The sequence below is a fragment of the Plectrocnemia conspersa genome, unplaced genomic scaffold, assembly GCF_051122295.1.
Source record: "Plectrocnemia conspersa isolate PC_06_02 unplaced genomic scaffold, ASM5112229v1 ptg000004l, whole genome shotgun sequence".
Classification (NCBI taxonomy): domain Eukaryota; kingdom Metazoa; phylum Arthropoda; class Insecta; order Trichoptera; family Polycentropodidae; genus Plectrocnemia; species Plectrocnemia conspersa.
The window spans coordinates 1,254,174-1,271,447 of NW_028277168.1; the positions used below are offsets into that span (position 1 = coordinate 1,254,174).

The 17,274-nt window shown below is 34.1% G+C and overlaps 3 protein-coding genes across 7 annotated transcripts; 2 read left to right on the forward strand and 1 right to left on the reverse strand.

Moving 5' to 3' along the window:
* The first annotated feature begins 341 nt into the window (after positions 1 to 341).
* On the forward strand, positions 342 to 1,891 carry baf (barrier to autointegration factor). Its single transcript, XM_088183809.1, has 2 exons — positions 342 to 556; positions 1,434 to 1,891. Exons 1-2 carry the CDS (start codon positions 431 to 433, stop codon positions 1,578 to 1,580), a joined length of 273 nt encoding a protein of 90 aa, XP_088039935.1. The 5' UTR covers positions 342 to 430; the 3' UTR covers positions 1,581 to 1,891.
* LOC148235578 (piwi-like protein Siwi) lies at positions 1,880 to 11,856 on the reverse strand. 4 transcript variants are annotated; one of them, XM_088183807.1, is made up of 12 exons: positions 11,752 to 11,856; positions 9,985 to 10,195; positions 9,830 to 9,922; positions 9,614 to 9,773; positions 9,444 to 9,555; positions 4,541 to 4,666; positions 4,276 to 4,471; positions 4,085 to 4,212; positions 3,760 to 4,020; positions 2,842 to 3,687; positions 2,614 to 2,774; positions 1,880 to 2,546 (listed from the first exon to the last, which is right to left on the reverse strand). In XM_088183807.1, exons 2-12 carry the CDS (start codon positions 10,193 to 10,195, stop codon positions 2,282 to 2,284), a joined length of 2,559 nt encoding a protein of 852 aa, XP_088039933.1. In that variant the 5' UTR covers positions 11,752 to 11,856; the 3' UTR covers positions 1,880 to 2,281. The 4 variants fall into 4 exon arrangements, with proteins under 4 accessions (XP_088039933.1, XP_088039931.1, XP_088039932.1 ...); XM_088183805.1 differs by having other exon boundaries at positions 9,985 to 10,200; XM_088183806.1 differs by having other exon boundaries at positions 9,985 to 10,200; positions 11,747 to 11,856.
* Positions 11,857 to 13,116: 1,260 nt separating this feature from the next.
* RpL9 (ribosomal protein L9) lies at positions 13,117 to 14,164 on the forward strand. 2 transcript variants are annotated; one of them, XM_088184342.1, is made up of 3 exons: positions 13,117 to 13,258; positions 13,491 to 13,739; positions 13,809 to 14,164. In XM_088184342.1, exons 2-3 carry the CDS (start codon positions 13,499 to 13,501, stop codon positions 14,135 to 14,137), a joined length of 570 nt encoding a protein of 189 aa, XP_088040468.1. In that variant the 5' UTR covers positions 13,117 to 13,258; positions 13,491 to 13,498; the 3' UTR covers positions 14,138 to 14,164. The 2 variants fall into 2 exon arrangements, with proteins under 2 accessions (XP_088040468.1, XP_088040467.1); XM_088184341.1 differs by having other exon boundaries at positions 13,117 to 13,170.
* The last annotated feature ends 3,110 nt before the right edge of the window (positions 14,165 to 17,274 follow it).

A 17,274-nucleotide genomic window follows, 5' to 3' on the forward strand; every position in this document is an offset into this window, starting at 1 on the left:
TAAATGGGTCTCGCGAAAAAAAAAATAGCTGAAGAATTTTGCATTTTGAAAGTTGTGTGAGATATTTATTTCATATGGTGAAATCAAATATTATATTGAAATAAAAATAACTTTTAAGGTGTTAGGCCTAGTTAGCTCTTGCGTACAATAACACATCCTTGACAATTTTCTTCTACTACACTACTGAAAACAAAAAATTAGATTAAAAAGAGAAAATATAAAATAAAAGGGAATTTTAAGAGTAATATAAAAATGAGGCATGCGAGAAAAATGTAAAATAAAATTATGCACTCCTTTTTTAATTTAATAAAATAGTCGAAAGAAGCACAAAATAGCGGATCCAAAAAACCGTTGCGATTCGAATGTTTACAGCACTGACGTCTGGCGGTGGGAGTGACAGACGCGCCAAAGTCAATCATCATCGCCAAAGATGTCGAGTACGTCGCAAAAACATAAGAACTTCGTGGCGGAGCCCATGGGCGAAAAGTCCGTGACGGACTTGGCAGGCATCGGCGACGTGCTCGGCAAGAGGCTCGACGCCGCCGGCTTCGACAAAGTAAGCGCACATAACCTATAATAACTTTATTTTTCTCCGAACAAAATTTTATATTTTCTTCCTCCATTATACAATGCGATAAAAATATCTCGATCCACACGTCAGTTGCCGTTGTAGGATACTTGATGAAAATAATGTCATCTGTTGTCTTGGTGATCGGACTATTGCTCATACTTGCATGAAAATTGGCCACAAATCGATCGCTCATAAGGCGATTACTCATGAATATTGCTGACTAAGAAAACCAAGTTATTTAATTTCAATACAAGTTTATTGTTTATAAATTATTGAAACATTCACATTATTTGATAAGTATTGCAAAATTTTAATACATAAAAAATATGTATTTAATATGTATTATTTTCATTTTGTCATGTACATACTTATTTTTAGAATATGTGTATATATTATTGACGAAATAATAAAACATGATTTTTCACTGGAATAACAATTTAGTTATTTAATATTGAATATCTTCTTAATTCTCAATATATATGATTAAATTAATTCATAATATAATTACGATAAATACGATGGTTATATAGTAATATTTAATTACCAGCTATTTTGGATTTTGTCTATTGATATGTTTTATATGGATTAATTTTATTTTTAATTAATTTGTATATCTTTACAAATTTTTTCGCTTTAAGATGTCTTGAAACTTTGGCTTCGTTGATTAATTATTTATTTACTTACGTATATACATTGCAAATAGAACAATATGCACGTAAGAGATATAAGGATTGCGTTGAAAAACTTTTCAGAGTAATTACAAATTATGTTGGGAATTAAAAAAAATATTTTCCATACAATAAATAATAATAAATACATTACATGTTTCCTCCGACGTAATATCATACTTTAATTTTTTCAGGCCTATACTGTACTCGGCCAATACCTAGTCTTGAAGAAGGACAAGGAGCTTTTTCAAGAATGGTTGAAGGACACGTGCTCAGCCAACGCTAAGCAATCTTCTGATTGCTACCAATGCCTCAAGGATTGGTGCGATGAATTCCTATAAAATTTTATAATAATTTTTAACATCTAAGATGCAGCAAATATAATCTATTTTTTTTAAATATTGTCTTTTAATACATTTCATTTCGTAGTGAGTTTTCTTGCAAACACAAGTATTCAATCTTCGAATCACCGAGCTGCGTAAATTTCGTATCAGCTTTTAGTTATTCTTGTAAAGGACAAATTGCCTGCAATTTTACTATTAATCAAAATCTAGAAACTCCTTAAGTACAACTTTGCTTGGCTCTTTTTGGATCAAAGAGAATAATAATTAGATTAAATAAATAAAAAAAATAAAATGCGTTTTTAAAAAAATATAATTTTTTTTTATTCACGTGGAAGTTTAATACTGGCTTGGCTTGTATCTAAAACACCTGCGTACTTAATTATAAAAGGACATAGGGGTCGTGAGTATTTTATCAAAAAATACGTTTTAATAATTTCCATCAATTTAACACTACATAAAAGCAATAATCTTGTTTGACTTAACTCAATACAAGCAACTTCATCTAAATTTCAAAGTAATAATAAACATAACTAGACATGGCACATAAAAAATTATACATACATAATGGTAATTTATTAAAAATAGGAATGGGCCTCGGACCATAGTTTTTTACCCGTACGCAATTAAAACAATATTTTTATTAAATAATAAAAACAGTCAGTGTACACAACACTATACTTGGTCGGTTGATTCGCATTTTACAAAAAATGTAATAATCGACTGAGTCGCTCGTTAGGTGGCGCGCCAAGACTTTGGCTGGCCTGGAAGGCGAGCTTGTGTGCGTATTGGCACAGTGCGGGCACTCTGACCGGACCCGAAAAGTTGTAATATAAGTGACACATCTTGAAAGTCAAGCGCTGCGTCTTGTCCGGGCTCAGGCCGGTGTTGTCGAAGAGGACGTTGTACGAAGTCGGAGACACTGTACCCTCACGGACGGCTTGCGAGATGAGGAAGAAATCGTATCTAAAACAAAAGTAAGTCAAATATCAGCAAACCGTTACCAGATTCCGGTTATAGCGATAGGACATACTTTTCCGGGCTGGTGACCACGTCGTCGATGACGGTACCGGGTTTCGGATTGCCCTTGTTGAAGAAAAATCTTGTATTAAGATGCTTTGTTACGATAATGAAGGACAATCGGTACGGGTTCGCTCCGTACAGTTCCAATAACGACTTCTTGACAATCTCGACCTACAAAATTAAAAAAACGATTAAATAGCTGAAATCGTTTACGAAGTACAAAAAGGGTATAAGGTACCTCGTGTTCGTACACGTAGGAGAGTTGCCCTTCGCCGACGCCGTCGCGGTAAATAATCACCATGGCGGGCAATGTTTTATTCAATTTGTAATACTCGTGTAGGGTCTTTTTGATGTTGATGCTAAACTCGTTGGCTAGTTCTTCGCCGTTCTTATGTTTAGTGACGGTGCTGTAAAACTTACTGTATTTGTCGTCCAGCGTGGCGACCATCGCTCCGTAGCTGTTCGACCTATCTCTGGGATCGTGACATACGTCATAGCCAATGAACATGAGGTTCGTCAGAGGAATGTGCACCGTCCACGGAGACCCGCCTACTTTACAGTTCATCTGGATCGCCACTTTGGTTGCGATGGTCATTGCGTTTTTGTTTGTAAGGGTCCTCGACGTGACGATCTGAGTCGGCACACAGCGGTCGATGGAACATTTCTTCTTAATTGCGTTGTACAGATCGTTCTTATTGCTGCCGATGATGCACAGCAGCACGGTGGGATTCTCGTACGAGATCAGCTCTTCCAGTTTGCTGATGTACACGCCGACGCTGTCGTTTTTCAGTTCGCAATAGGTAGGCTCGCCGAGTTTGAATCCTATTCCCGCGGCGTTATTAACCACCATTCGAACGAAATTCTCCATATCTCTGCCCATTTGGTAAGGAAATACCACTGCCCATTTTTCGACTCTCGCCAGAGCCAGTAGCAGATTGGATCGCATGCTCCTATTCCAGCCGTCGTTGGATTCTCCGGCGGGATACTTGATGTTGTTCCCCTGGTAGACGGTCTCCATTTGCAACATGCGCGCCGGCAGCTCCACGAGCTTCTCATCCATTTTCAGATCCCAGTCATTGAGCTCCTGCAATGCGTCAGATTGGAATGTCAGATTGTGAAAAATAAAACAAAACACTACAGAGATTGCGGCACTCACCGAGATGCACTGCTTGTTTGTCTGCAATCGCCGGTTGAACTGGAGCAGCTTGTTGATTCTACTCTCGGGAGCGACTCTGGTGTAGTTGGATATGGCCTTCATCAATCTAAAGTCGCTTCTCATGCGGTCGGTGAGACCGGTCATGCGGCACAGTTCGGGGATCAACAAGATAATATTGGACATGCCGCGTCTAATGTCGCGAGGCTTAGCGAGAGAAACCAGTAACGGTTGTTGCAAATCCCGTATCGTTATATTGTATTTCTGATAAACGGAAAAAATATAAAACATTGGCATCATATACTTATTACGGTCGCAATGAACCTACTTTCTTATAGTAGTCTCTGAACGAAACTTCTTTTCCGTCTATTGGAAAGGTACCGTTGGGATTGCTCTTCCAATCCACATCGCTGATTTTATATGTTTTATTATTGTAGTCGGTGAGGACTACTTGACCTAAAATTGCATATAAAAATGATCACAATTTTGTTAATATTTGTAAAAAGTACGATTATTTACCTATAATATCTTTTTGGAAAGTTTGTTGGTAGTTGGACCTCACGTTGGACCTAGTTTGCAGCAACAAGTCAAAAACGGTATCCATTCGAATGATCTTGTGGGTTATCTCGGCGACCATCATTATGCTGCTTTCGTACTGTCTGATAGTGGTTTTGTAACCGGGCCATATCTGCAGTTTATATTCGGGTACGTCGATCTAAAGAGAGAAAACAAATTAACGCAAACAAAAAATAATTAGAAAGTGAAAATAGTAAAAGCCGCTCACTTTGGCATTGGGATCGTAAAAGTCACGACCCACGAGTTGAAGTTTCAACGCCGAGTAGCATTTTCGCATCAAAATATTGAACAGCTGAATGTACGCATAGTCGCCATCGACGACGTCTCCGACCAGCTAAAATCCGGAGTTAAAGTATTAGCCCATTACCTGCCACAATCACCATTTGGGGTACCCGACTTTTATCGCTCGTAAAAGTCGGGTACCCCAGTAAAAGAGTATAAATCACAAATAGTTTCATCGAATTATAGGTTATACATAGTAAATGTCAGTGGTCGGCCATAGATAAAAAATCAACACAGCCGATATTATTGTTTTATTGCCTGTTCCCATTTGAAGATCATCATATTTGATACATATTGTGATTTATTTTATTTTATATTATTTTGTAGAAATGGGTACGGGGAAATTTTATTCGCTTGCTGAATTGGAAGAAATAGTTAATAATCCAAATTTTATGAATAATGATGATTCAGATGCTGAGGTAGATGTTGTCAAACTTCCACTCGATACCGTCGATGATAATATTTTATAAGATACTTTTATCCAAAAGATGTTCCGGGCAGAACACAAATTAATTTAAGTTTAATACCGATGGAAACTTCCTCTGTAGGAACATACATATATAACGAATATACTCCCACCTTCAAAAATTAGCAGTTCTTAAACTGAGGATCCACGTAGCCATTACTGAGGGTCCACGAAACAATTTTGACATTAATAAACAAAAAAAACAATGAAACATAAAATAGATAAGAGCGACTCAGATGATGGAGGAGCAACAAGAAACGTAAAATTAGAAAATGTATTGACATTATTTAGAAACAAAACACAGTGAAGACATTAAGTAAATCTGTCCATTTTTTCAAAATAAAAAAATCGAGAACTTGCTTCTTAACAAAATTTGATTCAAAAGACCCGCTACTGGTTGCATCAATATAAAAGTATCATATAAATTATCCCAACTAATAGCAATAATAAGTATATCGAACGTATATCCGTATCTTGTCCTTTAGAGCTACAATAATGGTAGGGGCGTAAACCCAAACTTGTCACCTCTTTCTCAATTATGAATAATGATGAAATGGATAGCTCTTGAACTGACTGTGTTAACGCAAATAGGGTATAATATAATTTAATAAAATTTTAAATGCCAAACTCACCATATACCATTTATATAGTCGAGTAAAATGCGACTAGTGTGATAAAAAAAATCCCTTTTGATAACCTCATGTTAATGAACTATCTATATCCAGGTATAAAAAAATGGTTTAAACAGAGCTGCAGTACAAAAGTAACCCACTAAAAATCTGACAAATACAATATGTTTCAAGGTTTTGATCATGTGAAAAAAATAATAGTTCATTATTTGACAAAAATTATACGTAATTTTATGTGTTCCGCAAACAAGATGAAATTGAAAATGAAAAAAATATGAAGAGATGGAAAGGCAACATTGCTTACTTGACTGATAATTTTACTTATTAGAATAAACTGAATTTAAGCCTTCAAGATGTAGCTACAAGTATATTTCAAGTTAAAAATAAAATAGAAGTGATTATAAAAAATTCACTTATGGTCGAAACGCATTAACTGTGTATGAGTCTTTTCCCATTTCCAATAACGAAACAGCAGATTTTTATTGAACGTCAAATGGTTCTAAAAGGTAGCTTTAGGAATTATTTCCCCAGTCCTGATTCTGGCGACAACTGAATTAAAGATCCATTTAACGTGAAAGTTACTAATGCTAAACGTTTTTTATTTGGACAAGATATTCTCGTTGATTTGTCATGCCATACATCTTTGTAACTATATTTCAACAAAACTGAACTCATAAATTTTTGGTAACTTCTCAAATCTGATTAATTTACAATTGCAAATAAAGCACTCCAGCATTTGATTCCGTTCTATACAACATATTTATGTGAACATGCTTTTTCAGTATTGTTATTTATGAGATCAAAGTATAGAAAAAAACTCTAACATCAAGCTCGACATTGTGGTTCTGATTTCAAGGAAAGAACTACACCACCTCAACCATCTCATTCGTTAAAAAATATTTTAACAAGAACTATTTTGACTAAGAAATATTTTGTATGAGTACAGTAGACCCCCCAATAACACGGTAAATTTTGGAACTTGCTATTTGGGTGCCTGTTACTTTGTGTGAGCGAGCCAAAGGGAGGATATCTCACCACAAGCGCCTGATTCATACGTATGTATTGCAAAAATTATATGTATATTTTCTGGTCCCCTAACTACACATCCCCAATTTACCCTGTTATTGGGGGGTCTACTGTATTATAATTTGTAGCTTCTTTATTCTATTAATTTTATGTGTTTATTCTATATGCTAATAAAAATGCGCAAGATCATAAATTTAAATAAACAGCAATACATTTTTACAAATAAAAATATTAGACCAAAATTTAAAAAAAAATGGAAGATGACGAAATTTTGAATAAAATAAAAACATGGTAGTTTCTATTATACATTACTCTACATTATTTGACAAAAATATAATGGAATATATAGTAAGATAAAGTATTTTATATGCTTCACAAAATAACCGTCATGGTTTCAATTGACTGTCTTAAGAAGTTTTTAGGGTTTTATTGCTAACTGGATATCAATCTCTAACCCAACAACAATGTACTGCGGGGGGGACTAGGTTATATCTATTTAATGTGTAAGGAAATATTTGGCACAAAACCGATATTGTTAACATCTAATATGCCGCATACTCGCGCGAAAAAAAAAATACCTTTTCGCGCAATCGAAAGAAATGTTCTAAAAACGCAATTTTCAAAATGTCATATTATTAAAACTACATAATCAATAATTATAAAACTGAATATGTGCACTCACCAAATAGTATTCTTCCTATTCCTTGAATTCAGGGGTTGTCAACCGTCTGGATTCATCACAAAAAAATTCGAGGCAACACATATTGGAAAAAAATCCTTATTATTTACACTTACATTATTATGATTAATAATTTATGAGTGTATGATATTTGCCATAACACTCCTAAGTGGAGTGGCATGCTACATGTCTTGCACATATATCGAGTCTGCTTCTGTTTTTTGTGGCGAATGCAAACCCTGCTTTTTTTGTTTTATACAATCGGATGTTTGATGTTCAGTGACAGACTGCACAGGAATCATCGTTGAGGCGGATGGCCCATGCTGTGGTTCGCTTTATTCGTCTTCAACGATTTGCCCCTCCCCCCCCCTTAAATTTAGCCAGAAAAATGCATGTCATTTAATGAATTAGTATGAATTTTAATGAAATCTAAATATTGAAAAAACGACCGACTGGCCAACTTTTGCCCCTTCCCCTTCCCAGAAAAAAGCTGAAATGACGTCCCTGATTCTAAACTAGAAATTCTCAGGTTATCAAAAAATAAGTAAAACAGTATCCCGAAAATTTTAACAATATGTCATTTCATCGGTAAATATATATTTTTACTAGTGAACATATAATTTATCTGGCAGGCGCTAGTAAAATTATATGATTTCAACCTCCATAAGTAGTAATATATACATTTACATGCGATGTATAAATGTTACAGTGAATGTGTATTTTTCAGCGAAAATTATATTTTCACTAGTGAAGTCCAAATACATTTTCACCAGTAGATATGTATTTCTACTAACGAAAATATGATTTAACTGAAGGCACTAGTAAAATTATATGCTGCTTTATATGAATGTCTATGAAAAATGTCTTTAAATGTCTATGAAACTCAATTTGGCATTTACTAAACATCCATTTACTGTTCAAACTCAAACCTAACTTACACAAATTTACCGAACCGAATTTTCATTTGGTCAAGTGCAAAATACAAACTAAGCTAATCTCTGAGGAAACGAAGCGAAAGAAGAATTACAGACAGACGTCACATCTCGCATGTGGCTCCATAGCTTGTCTGTATTTGGATGTTACACTATGTTTTAAAAATATGATATCTATCCTTAATGATATTACTATGGACTTCTGATATGAAAGTATCGGTTAAAGTATATTCAAACCGAATTTTGGTCAATAAGAGGGCAAAAGCAAATATCATTTCTCAAAGTTAAAAATTCAAGTCAAAAGCAATAAAATTGTGTCGGCGCCGTCGCAGTCGGAATGCTCAGTAATGAGCATTCCCACTGCTTTTGATGTGGATTTTTGACTTCTGAGAAGTAATAATTGTTTTTTGCGCTCTCCTATTGGTCAAAATTCAGTTTAGATATGCTTCATTTGATTGTATGTCTCTTATTGTAAGTCGTAATATTGTTTACAAAGGTCTTAATATGAACGCTGCATAACTGAGCATTTCTACTGCATGATTGAAAACGACATAATTGTTATAGTACGAAAAGATAATAATTGTGTTAAAATATTATTAATTCATGTAGGTTTACTTCCATTATAAAAAGTAAGTAGATAGTCAAAATCTGAGAAGTAACTGGATCAAATCCTGCAACCTCACTGTAACATATTTACGATTATCATCAATATTTGATCCCAAAAAAGCAGGAAAACCTTAAACACTTTTATAATCGTGTTTCTAAGGAAGTAAGAAGTTATCCCAATGGATATTACATAGAAAGAAAGGTAAACCAAAAGAATGGTAAACCAAAAGGATGCCGCGTGCAAAGAAATGCTCAGAGTGTAATGTAGGATTGTATGAAAGAATGGCATTAATAAATTATACTGTTATATAAATGTTTACTTTACACACCATATGCCTATTTATTTTTTAAAGCGGTAGTGTTTTTTTTCGTTGAAATATTTTACCGAACCTATTTATCAGTAGAAAAAAATATATCCTAAAATTGAACAGAAAAAAAACTGGCAAGTAATGGGTTAACAATGAATCACGATTGTAATTGTCTACATGTACCTTGATAGTGATCGCCATCGTCTCACCGTCTTCTGCGCGCTTGGAATGGAGCGTCATCAGATTGGGATTCAATCTTTGGGTAGTGTACAGCACCGTTCCATCGAAAATGTAACTAAAAACCAAATGTGAGTATTAAAGTTACCAAGATGGATATTGTGCACATAACATACCCCCCCAATTTCGCCTTATGATCTCTCAGTAGCACTTTTCGCACGAACGTGCGATCTTCCTGAGGGTTGATGTCGACTCTGTACTGATACAGCGTCCATTTGGGACGAGTCAGGAGCCGGAAGTAATTGGTCGTCAGACAAATTTTAGTTCCATTTTCGCCTAAAATTGACATTTGTATAATCATCCGCGAAAGAAACAAACGAATTGAAATTTACCTTTCTTGGAATTGGCATACTCCTTGGGGCGAGTGCGAATGATGTTGGGCGTTCGAGCTGTGCGACCTCCTCTGCCCGTGATGGAGGTGGCAGCTATAACACCAAGCAAATTAGAATCCAAAGGGGAGAAAATTTAAGGGAATAAAACGACTCACCATCTGAGAGCTGAACTTTCTTCATTGCTTCCACAGTGGACTTCATTGGCGGTACGTTGGTGGCGGAGGTCGAAGGACCAGCTCCCCTGGGTCGACCCTCAGCATACCCTCCGGCCGGTCCCCCACGTTTCGATGGCGCATAGGGGTGAGGGTTCTGCGCTTGAGGAGGAGCGCCACGTCCTCTGGCCCTTCCGGGTCCTGAGTTGCTCATCTTTTCTGAAAAAAAAAAACATTAAGCCGATGAGATAAAAACGCCGACGAAGGAAGATTTAGAATCAACTACACTTTATCAAGGACTGTTTGTAAATATTTCCGACGAATTTTAATCCCGAGCTTCTCACATATATCAAAGGACACTAAAAATAAAAAGGCAATCACAGAAATTTTTAGAGGACAAAGGAAAAAAGAGTCATCTAATTCTTAGAGCTCCGTAGGCCAGACACTGGCCGGAACAATTCTGTTAGGTAGCTCCGTCGGCTAGAAGCTCTGGCCGAAAGCATCGCGCAAGTAAATTGTATGTAGTATTATTTTTGATAATGGCTATATTTGCAAAATGTGTTTTGAAAAACCCAACATTCCTATATTTATATTAACCGTTCGGCTTAAAAAAAATTACGAAAAAATGGATGCATTATTTTAGTTTGATATATTCTAATATTTTTGGGGTAGTGTGATGTTAACTAGTTTTGTAATGATTCTCCAACGTCACTCCCACTTTCAGTGACCATATTTTTTGCATTGTGGAACTATTATATTTCATAACTTGTTGATAATAAGTGATAATTTATAGTAATAGTAAAATAAAACAGTGAATTGCGTATTTACAAAAATAGTTGATTAGTGCACGATTATTTTGGAACACAACTTTTGCTCAAAAAAAGTGAGAATATTAGTAGGAAATATGCATATTTCAGCAAAGATGATGAAAATTTGTTTTTCGCAAAATATAAGACCTTCAACACCATAAACATCTACTGATTTGACAAAAAATTGGTATTTATTATCTAATAACATTTTATAGTACAAAATCAATTTTTCTATTGGAAATAGAAGAGGAGTGATCCTAGGCAGACCATTTTTATTAATTCCAGATGTTGAATGAATATGTGTTTGGTCGTAGAATAAAAAGTTTGTCCCTTTTTAAACCATTAGCTGATAATAAATTTTTGTGAATTGCTAAACACTGTCTAGTGAATGTGTATACATGTTACTTTTAAATTAAAATAATATTACAACCCGTGTTGGATATATAGTCATCTATGAAGAAGCATTAAAAATTATGATAATTTCAATAGCGAAATTTAGAACCACGAAAAGATTTTTTGTTTTTTGAACGGCGCATGTTTGCAAATAAAATATAAATTATAAAAAAATACATTGATTTTTTTAAATTGAAAACGTCGATACGATATATCGATACGTTATCAATTTTTTATTCAAGGAGGACGGACATCTGGTTACCTCGGATATATAAAATCCTTTGTTGACGAAAGTGGCGCCGCACACGGGCAAACAGGGAAACTGGGGCGGCGGCGGTAAAGTTGGCATATAGCACACGTGCGCCAGAACAACAAAGACCCCAAAGCTAATACTAAACGTACGTCAAAAACAATACCACCCGCTATTAAGATGAGAACCGAAAGCGCAGCCATTTTTTCATTTACAGGCTTACTGGTGAAACAGCCGCCATTGTCTACATACATCGCGGCGACGTGACTTTTAATTTTTCTCTGCAATTAAACGTATATCACTTATCCTATACCTCACCACAAGACGACACTCTTCAGAATAATCCACTAGCGAACAGCAAGTCAGCAAACGAAGATGAAAAACTCAACCGATCAGCCGGCCGGCCGCAACAAATTCAACAATGGGCGCCTGCGTTGGTCCAAACGACCGCAACAACTACACTGTCGCGCATTACAGATTAACGAATAAATCGATTTTCAAATTTCAACATAAAAGGTTTCAATCAAAATAATATAGCTAATATAAATTTGCTAAACTCGACTTAGTTAATTTCACTTAATTCATTTAACTAAGAGGTGATAATAAAAACAGATATACAAATGGGGCCAGGGGCTAAAATTTTATTTTTTTACAAACCAAACATAATATGTTGCCATCACTGTAAATCAGACACCTGTCAATAATCACGCGTGTTAAAAGTGACAAATGTTAGTTTGGAATAACACATTTACGAAATGTTTTACATTGTTTTACAGAAATAACAATTCTGTACGAACTGTGTCCAAATGTACGGAAGGATTATACTCAAATTCAGAAAATTTTTTAGCGACTCCTGTGCATCGTCGTGGTGCCCGTTCAGCCGAGAATATTGCTGCTGTAAGTGAAAGTGTGCCAAACACCCGGAATTTTCGATTCGTCGGCATTTGCAGCTTTTGGGCTTTTCTGACTCCCTTTGACGCATTTTGCATCTGGACTTGCACCTAAATATAACACAAGAATTGAAGCCCAAAATACAAATTTAATACTTTTATTTATTACCCATTTATATTATAAATGTGATAATATTTTTTTAATTCACATGATCGTTCTATATTTATTTTCTGACTTTATGCTATTTTTAGTCCAACCGTTTGATATTTATTCTGACTCTGAATAATATATTTATGAATAGGGTGCTAATAAACTTCTGACCGAGACTTGATTTTTTTTGACCCAAGATTCTTTTAAATTCTGACCATTCAATTTCTTGCCTTTATTGAATTACAGCAAATCGATATACTTCTTGTCGTTAAAGACATTTTAAAACTTTTTTTGCGATTTTTTTTATAACAGCAATTTTAATAAAATATATTATTTTTAATAAATAGATCGTGTATCTGGTTCATAAAAAGACAATATTTAATGCAGCAGATTATGATATTGTCTTTAATATAATTTTATAGTATTGAAAATACAGAGTAAAAATTACATGCTGCGATTTTTAAATATACATAAATTGTAAAATTACTCTTATTGTTAATTTAATTTCAAATTTCGACTGCTTTCCACTGTTAATTAACTTACGCTTATTTATTTTTCATTATTATAAAAAATACTATTTGCATGTATTTGTATTATTTTTTTATATTTGTGAGTAATAATATCTAAATAAAGTGACAAGCCATAGTAATTTTTCGTGCTGTCAACCCCAGCCTTTCTCGCCGTGGCCGATACCCGGTAAGGCTGCATCCGTCTACATCTGGCTTTTCTTCATATAAATAAACCTGGCGTATCGTTCGATTCGTTCGAAGAAGTCCAGCTAAGAGTAATTTTTCCTTTTTGGTCCGTATTCGGACATTTCTTGTCTTCATAACCTAAGTCGGTCGGACGACTGTCAGATTATGAACTCTTATTTTGTGTTCCGTTCGACGACGTCTCAGGAGCGCCGATCCTAGTTTATCAATATCGCTGATCTTTCAATTCTTCAACCCGACTCGACAACGTAAAATGTTAGTGTACCAGTTTTAGGTTAAAATTTTGTATATTTTTCGTTCTAGCCGCTACAATGAAGCAGATTGTCTCCAATCAGACTGTGAAAATCGCTAAGGGGTTGACCGTGAGCGTCAACTCCCGGCTGGTGACCGTCAAGGGACCCCGCGGCGTCCTCAAGAGGTCGTTCAAACACCTCGCGTTAGACATCCGCATGATGAGCCCCCGTTTACTCAAAGTAGAAAAATGGTTCGGCACCAAGGGCGAATTGGCCGCCGTAAGAACTGTATGTTCTCACATTGAAAACATGATCAAAGGTAATCGTTTCTTTTGATGTGTGTGTGTGTATGTTGCAAACGTCTAACAGTGCGTTGTGTTTATTTCAGGGGTGACCAAAGGATTTCAATATAAAATGAGGGCCGTGTATGCTCATTTCCCCATCAACTGTGTGACCACCGACAATAACTCGATTATCGAAATCAGGAATTTCCTCGGAGAACAATACATCAGACGAGTGAAGATGGCCACCGGCGTCACCGTTATCAACTCGCCGAAGCAAAAGGACGAGCTGATCTTGGAGGGAAACTCGCTGGAAGACGTTTCGCGCTCGGCCGCCCTCATCCAACAGTCGACGTCAGTCAAAGACAAGGATATCAGAAAGTTTTTGGACGGACTCTATGTATCCGAAAAGACCACAGTTGTCCAAGACGAATAAATTAAACGTTTTCATCTTAAAACATTATCTTGCGTTTCATTTTATGTTACTATTCCCTTTGTTGGTTTTATATATGGGAGATATTTTTGTTCAAATGTAGGTTGTTTTGATTTAAACTAATGAGCGTATACCTTTGGCATACTTTTTTTATTGAAATGACACGATCATTCCTTCTTTTTAATCCTTTGAGCTGTATCGCCGTACGTGTATGGTGGTACCCAACATAGTTGTGTATATATATAGAATATTTTTTTTTAATATGAATTAATGTAAATGATTCGAATAGAGAATAATAAATAATACCAATAAATTAAAAGGTTCGAAATAAATTAATATAACAAAAGATATATTTTACATTAATTTTATAAAAAAATATTGAGAGCTGAATTGATTTAAAAAAATCCACAAAAGCTGAATATTATGTAAAAAATGTTTAATAACAGAAAAGTATTGAAATGAGTTATTAAAACATACTAAAAGAAAAATGTAAATGTAAAACATAACTGATTTTTTTCATCATTTAATAAGTAACGACAGAAATAATTATGAATATATATGCAACTAAAATTTATGGTTAAAAAAAAAATTCTTATTCTATGACTAAATATTCATTTATCACCTAGAATTAATAAAGAAAAATGTTTGCCAAGGATTGCTATATGTTTCAATGGTTTTATTAGTTAATAATAAATAGACTAAAATTTATAGTATAGAACGGTCATACATAACCTTTTTTCTCCGGGCCAAATACATATGTTTTCTGTGTTACATGGGCCGCACCATAATATGATGTAAAAATAAGACTGATAATTATTACTGTATTTTTATTTTAGCACACATACATATACCTGTGCAGCTCTACAGTTTTAGACCAAATCGTTCATGGACAACAAATAAAAAAATATATGAATACACAAAAATACGAATGTATTCAAAATTATTTGTTTATTCGTTTGTTTAAAATTTACTGTAATGTCTGATGTTGAGACAAATTTTTAACTATTTTGGACAAATCGGTTCCTAAATGGCACAGGCTACTCTTAATAATTCATCAAAGTGAGAATCACTAATCAGTAAGCCGATTTCTATATACATTCTTTGCATATTTTATTTAAGAATAAGATTATTCAAAAGATACCTTAGGGCGAATAATGTAAGCAGCAGGTGGGCACAATTTTGTAGTCTTGTATTTCTCAGTTACCAATTTCAAAAATTCAGCATGTTCCTCTGCCTCCCTCTTTTCTTTAAGAATTGCTTTCAGATTTGTATTGTTTTTAAGCTATATAAATTCCTCAAACAACATTGCATAATCAAATCCTAATGCTGCTAGTTGTTCAATATTTTCTGTTTTTAAGTGCTAGGAATTTTCTATAAGCAACAGACATTTTTTGATTTTTCTTAAATCCTGAAAGCTGGTATTAAATTCTTTGAATAAGGCAGCTAATAATTTGAAATTTTAATAAACTTTTCCGGAGAAACAATATCATATTGTTTAACTTTTATTAGGATTGCAAAATTACGATGCATTAGGGTTTCTATTTCTTTGTGATATATGTATATTTTCTTTTCAAAAGCAAATAATTTAAACGATTTGATTTTCACCATGTAAACTACGATTGAGATCGCCAAGTTTTTCTGTGATGTAACAGAAAGGCTAAAAGATAATTTTTTCCCATAATGGAAAAAATCTCTTCTTAGCCATCGCACCTAAGTGTGTAAAAGAACATCATTATAATTACTGTCCAATTCTTCCAAAATACTTCTTGTGTTCGGATATAATTCATTATATGACTGTTTTCATCACAGCATCTACTTCGCCGATGGAAATACATATTACCAAAAATTCTTAGAGTAATATTCAGTGAAACGATACGAGATTTGTTAAATTGTATTTCTTCTTTAATGGTGATAAATGCTTTTATCGCGAGTGGAACTGGCCCTTTTTTAGGTTAGTGCCTTACTAATCTTTTCTTAAACCGTGTGAAAAATATTCGTACGAGCAATCGCCTTGTGAGCGATCGATTTGTAACCAATGTTTGTGTGACTAGTGACTAATAGTCCATTCGCCATTATTAAAATATCATATTAAAAATAATTTTAAATTCTAAATGTTGTAATTACCAAAATTATACCAAGTCATATCAAATGTCCGAAATAGCATATATCACCATATAAAAGATTTTTCTGAAGAAGGGTCACACAATGTATTCTGTGTTAGAACATAACTTCAATTCTTCTATGTATTCTAAAGGTGATTATGCTTCTCCCAAATGACTACAACATTAAAACTATTAACTATAACTTAGATACTAACATGGAATTATAAGATCCAGTCTTTATAGATTTAAGGACTGTTAGATATTTACTATTAAGAAACATTTTATGTACAATTTAATTAGAATTGTTGTCACTGCTTCTTTATAATGTACTGCTTTTTCGGCGTCAAAATTCAAACATTCTAAACACGGTTGGGCAACATTTTCACTCTCGCAAGCAACAATGAATTGTAGATTTTATATCAAGAACTGACATTTTATTTTGTGTATTTGAAAATTACACGAATCAAATAAGCAAATCAAAAATACGACCATCCAGAGCAATGTTTTACCTAAATTAGATAACTAAATACGTAGACTTTCGAAAGAATAAGAAATTATGCACAGCTTTAACTCAAAGTAGTAATTTCAGTTGAAACTCAATGAATGGTAAACACAAGAAAATGGCCATTAGAAATTTCGAGGAACGGGCAAAAATAATTGCACAAAATACTTACTGTATTTCACACTTCGTTAAGAAACTATTTATAGTCAGGAAAGACCATTCGTGTTACAATTTATGTTTTTCCTAGAAAGGAACCTATCGAGCGCTGCAGATAATTGCCTTTAATAATTTTTTTTTTTCCATGACCATGTTAATGATTTCAAATTTTAAGCTTATTATTAGTAAACTCAATCCAAATTTTCAGTGGGTCTATATTAAATTTCTTTGTATTGGATAAATTATATACAAAATTATTTTAATATAAAGTTTTTTATTTTTTTTTTATTTTATACATTTTTATAAGTAATTACTAAAACAAATCCAGGCTTTGGTAAAGTTAAATCTGGCCTTAATTTATTTTGTAGATTTACAAATAT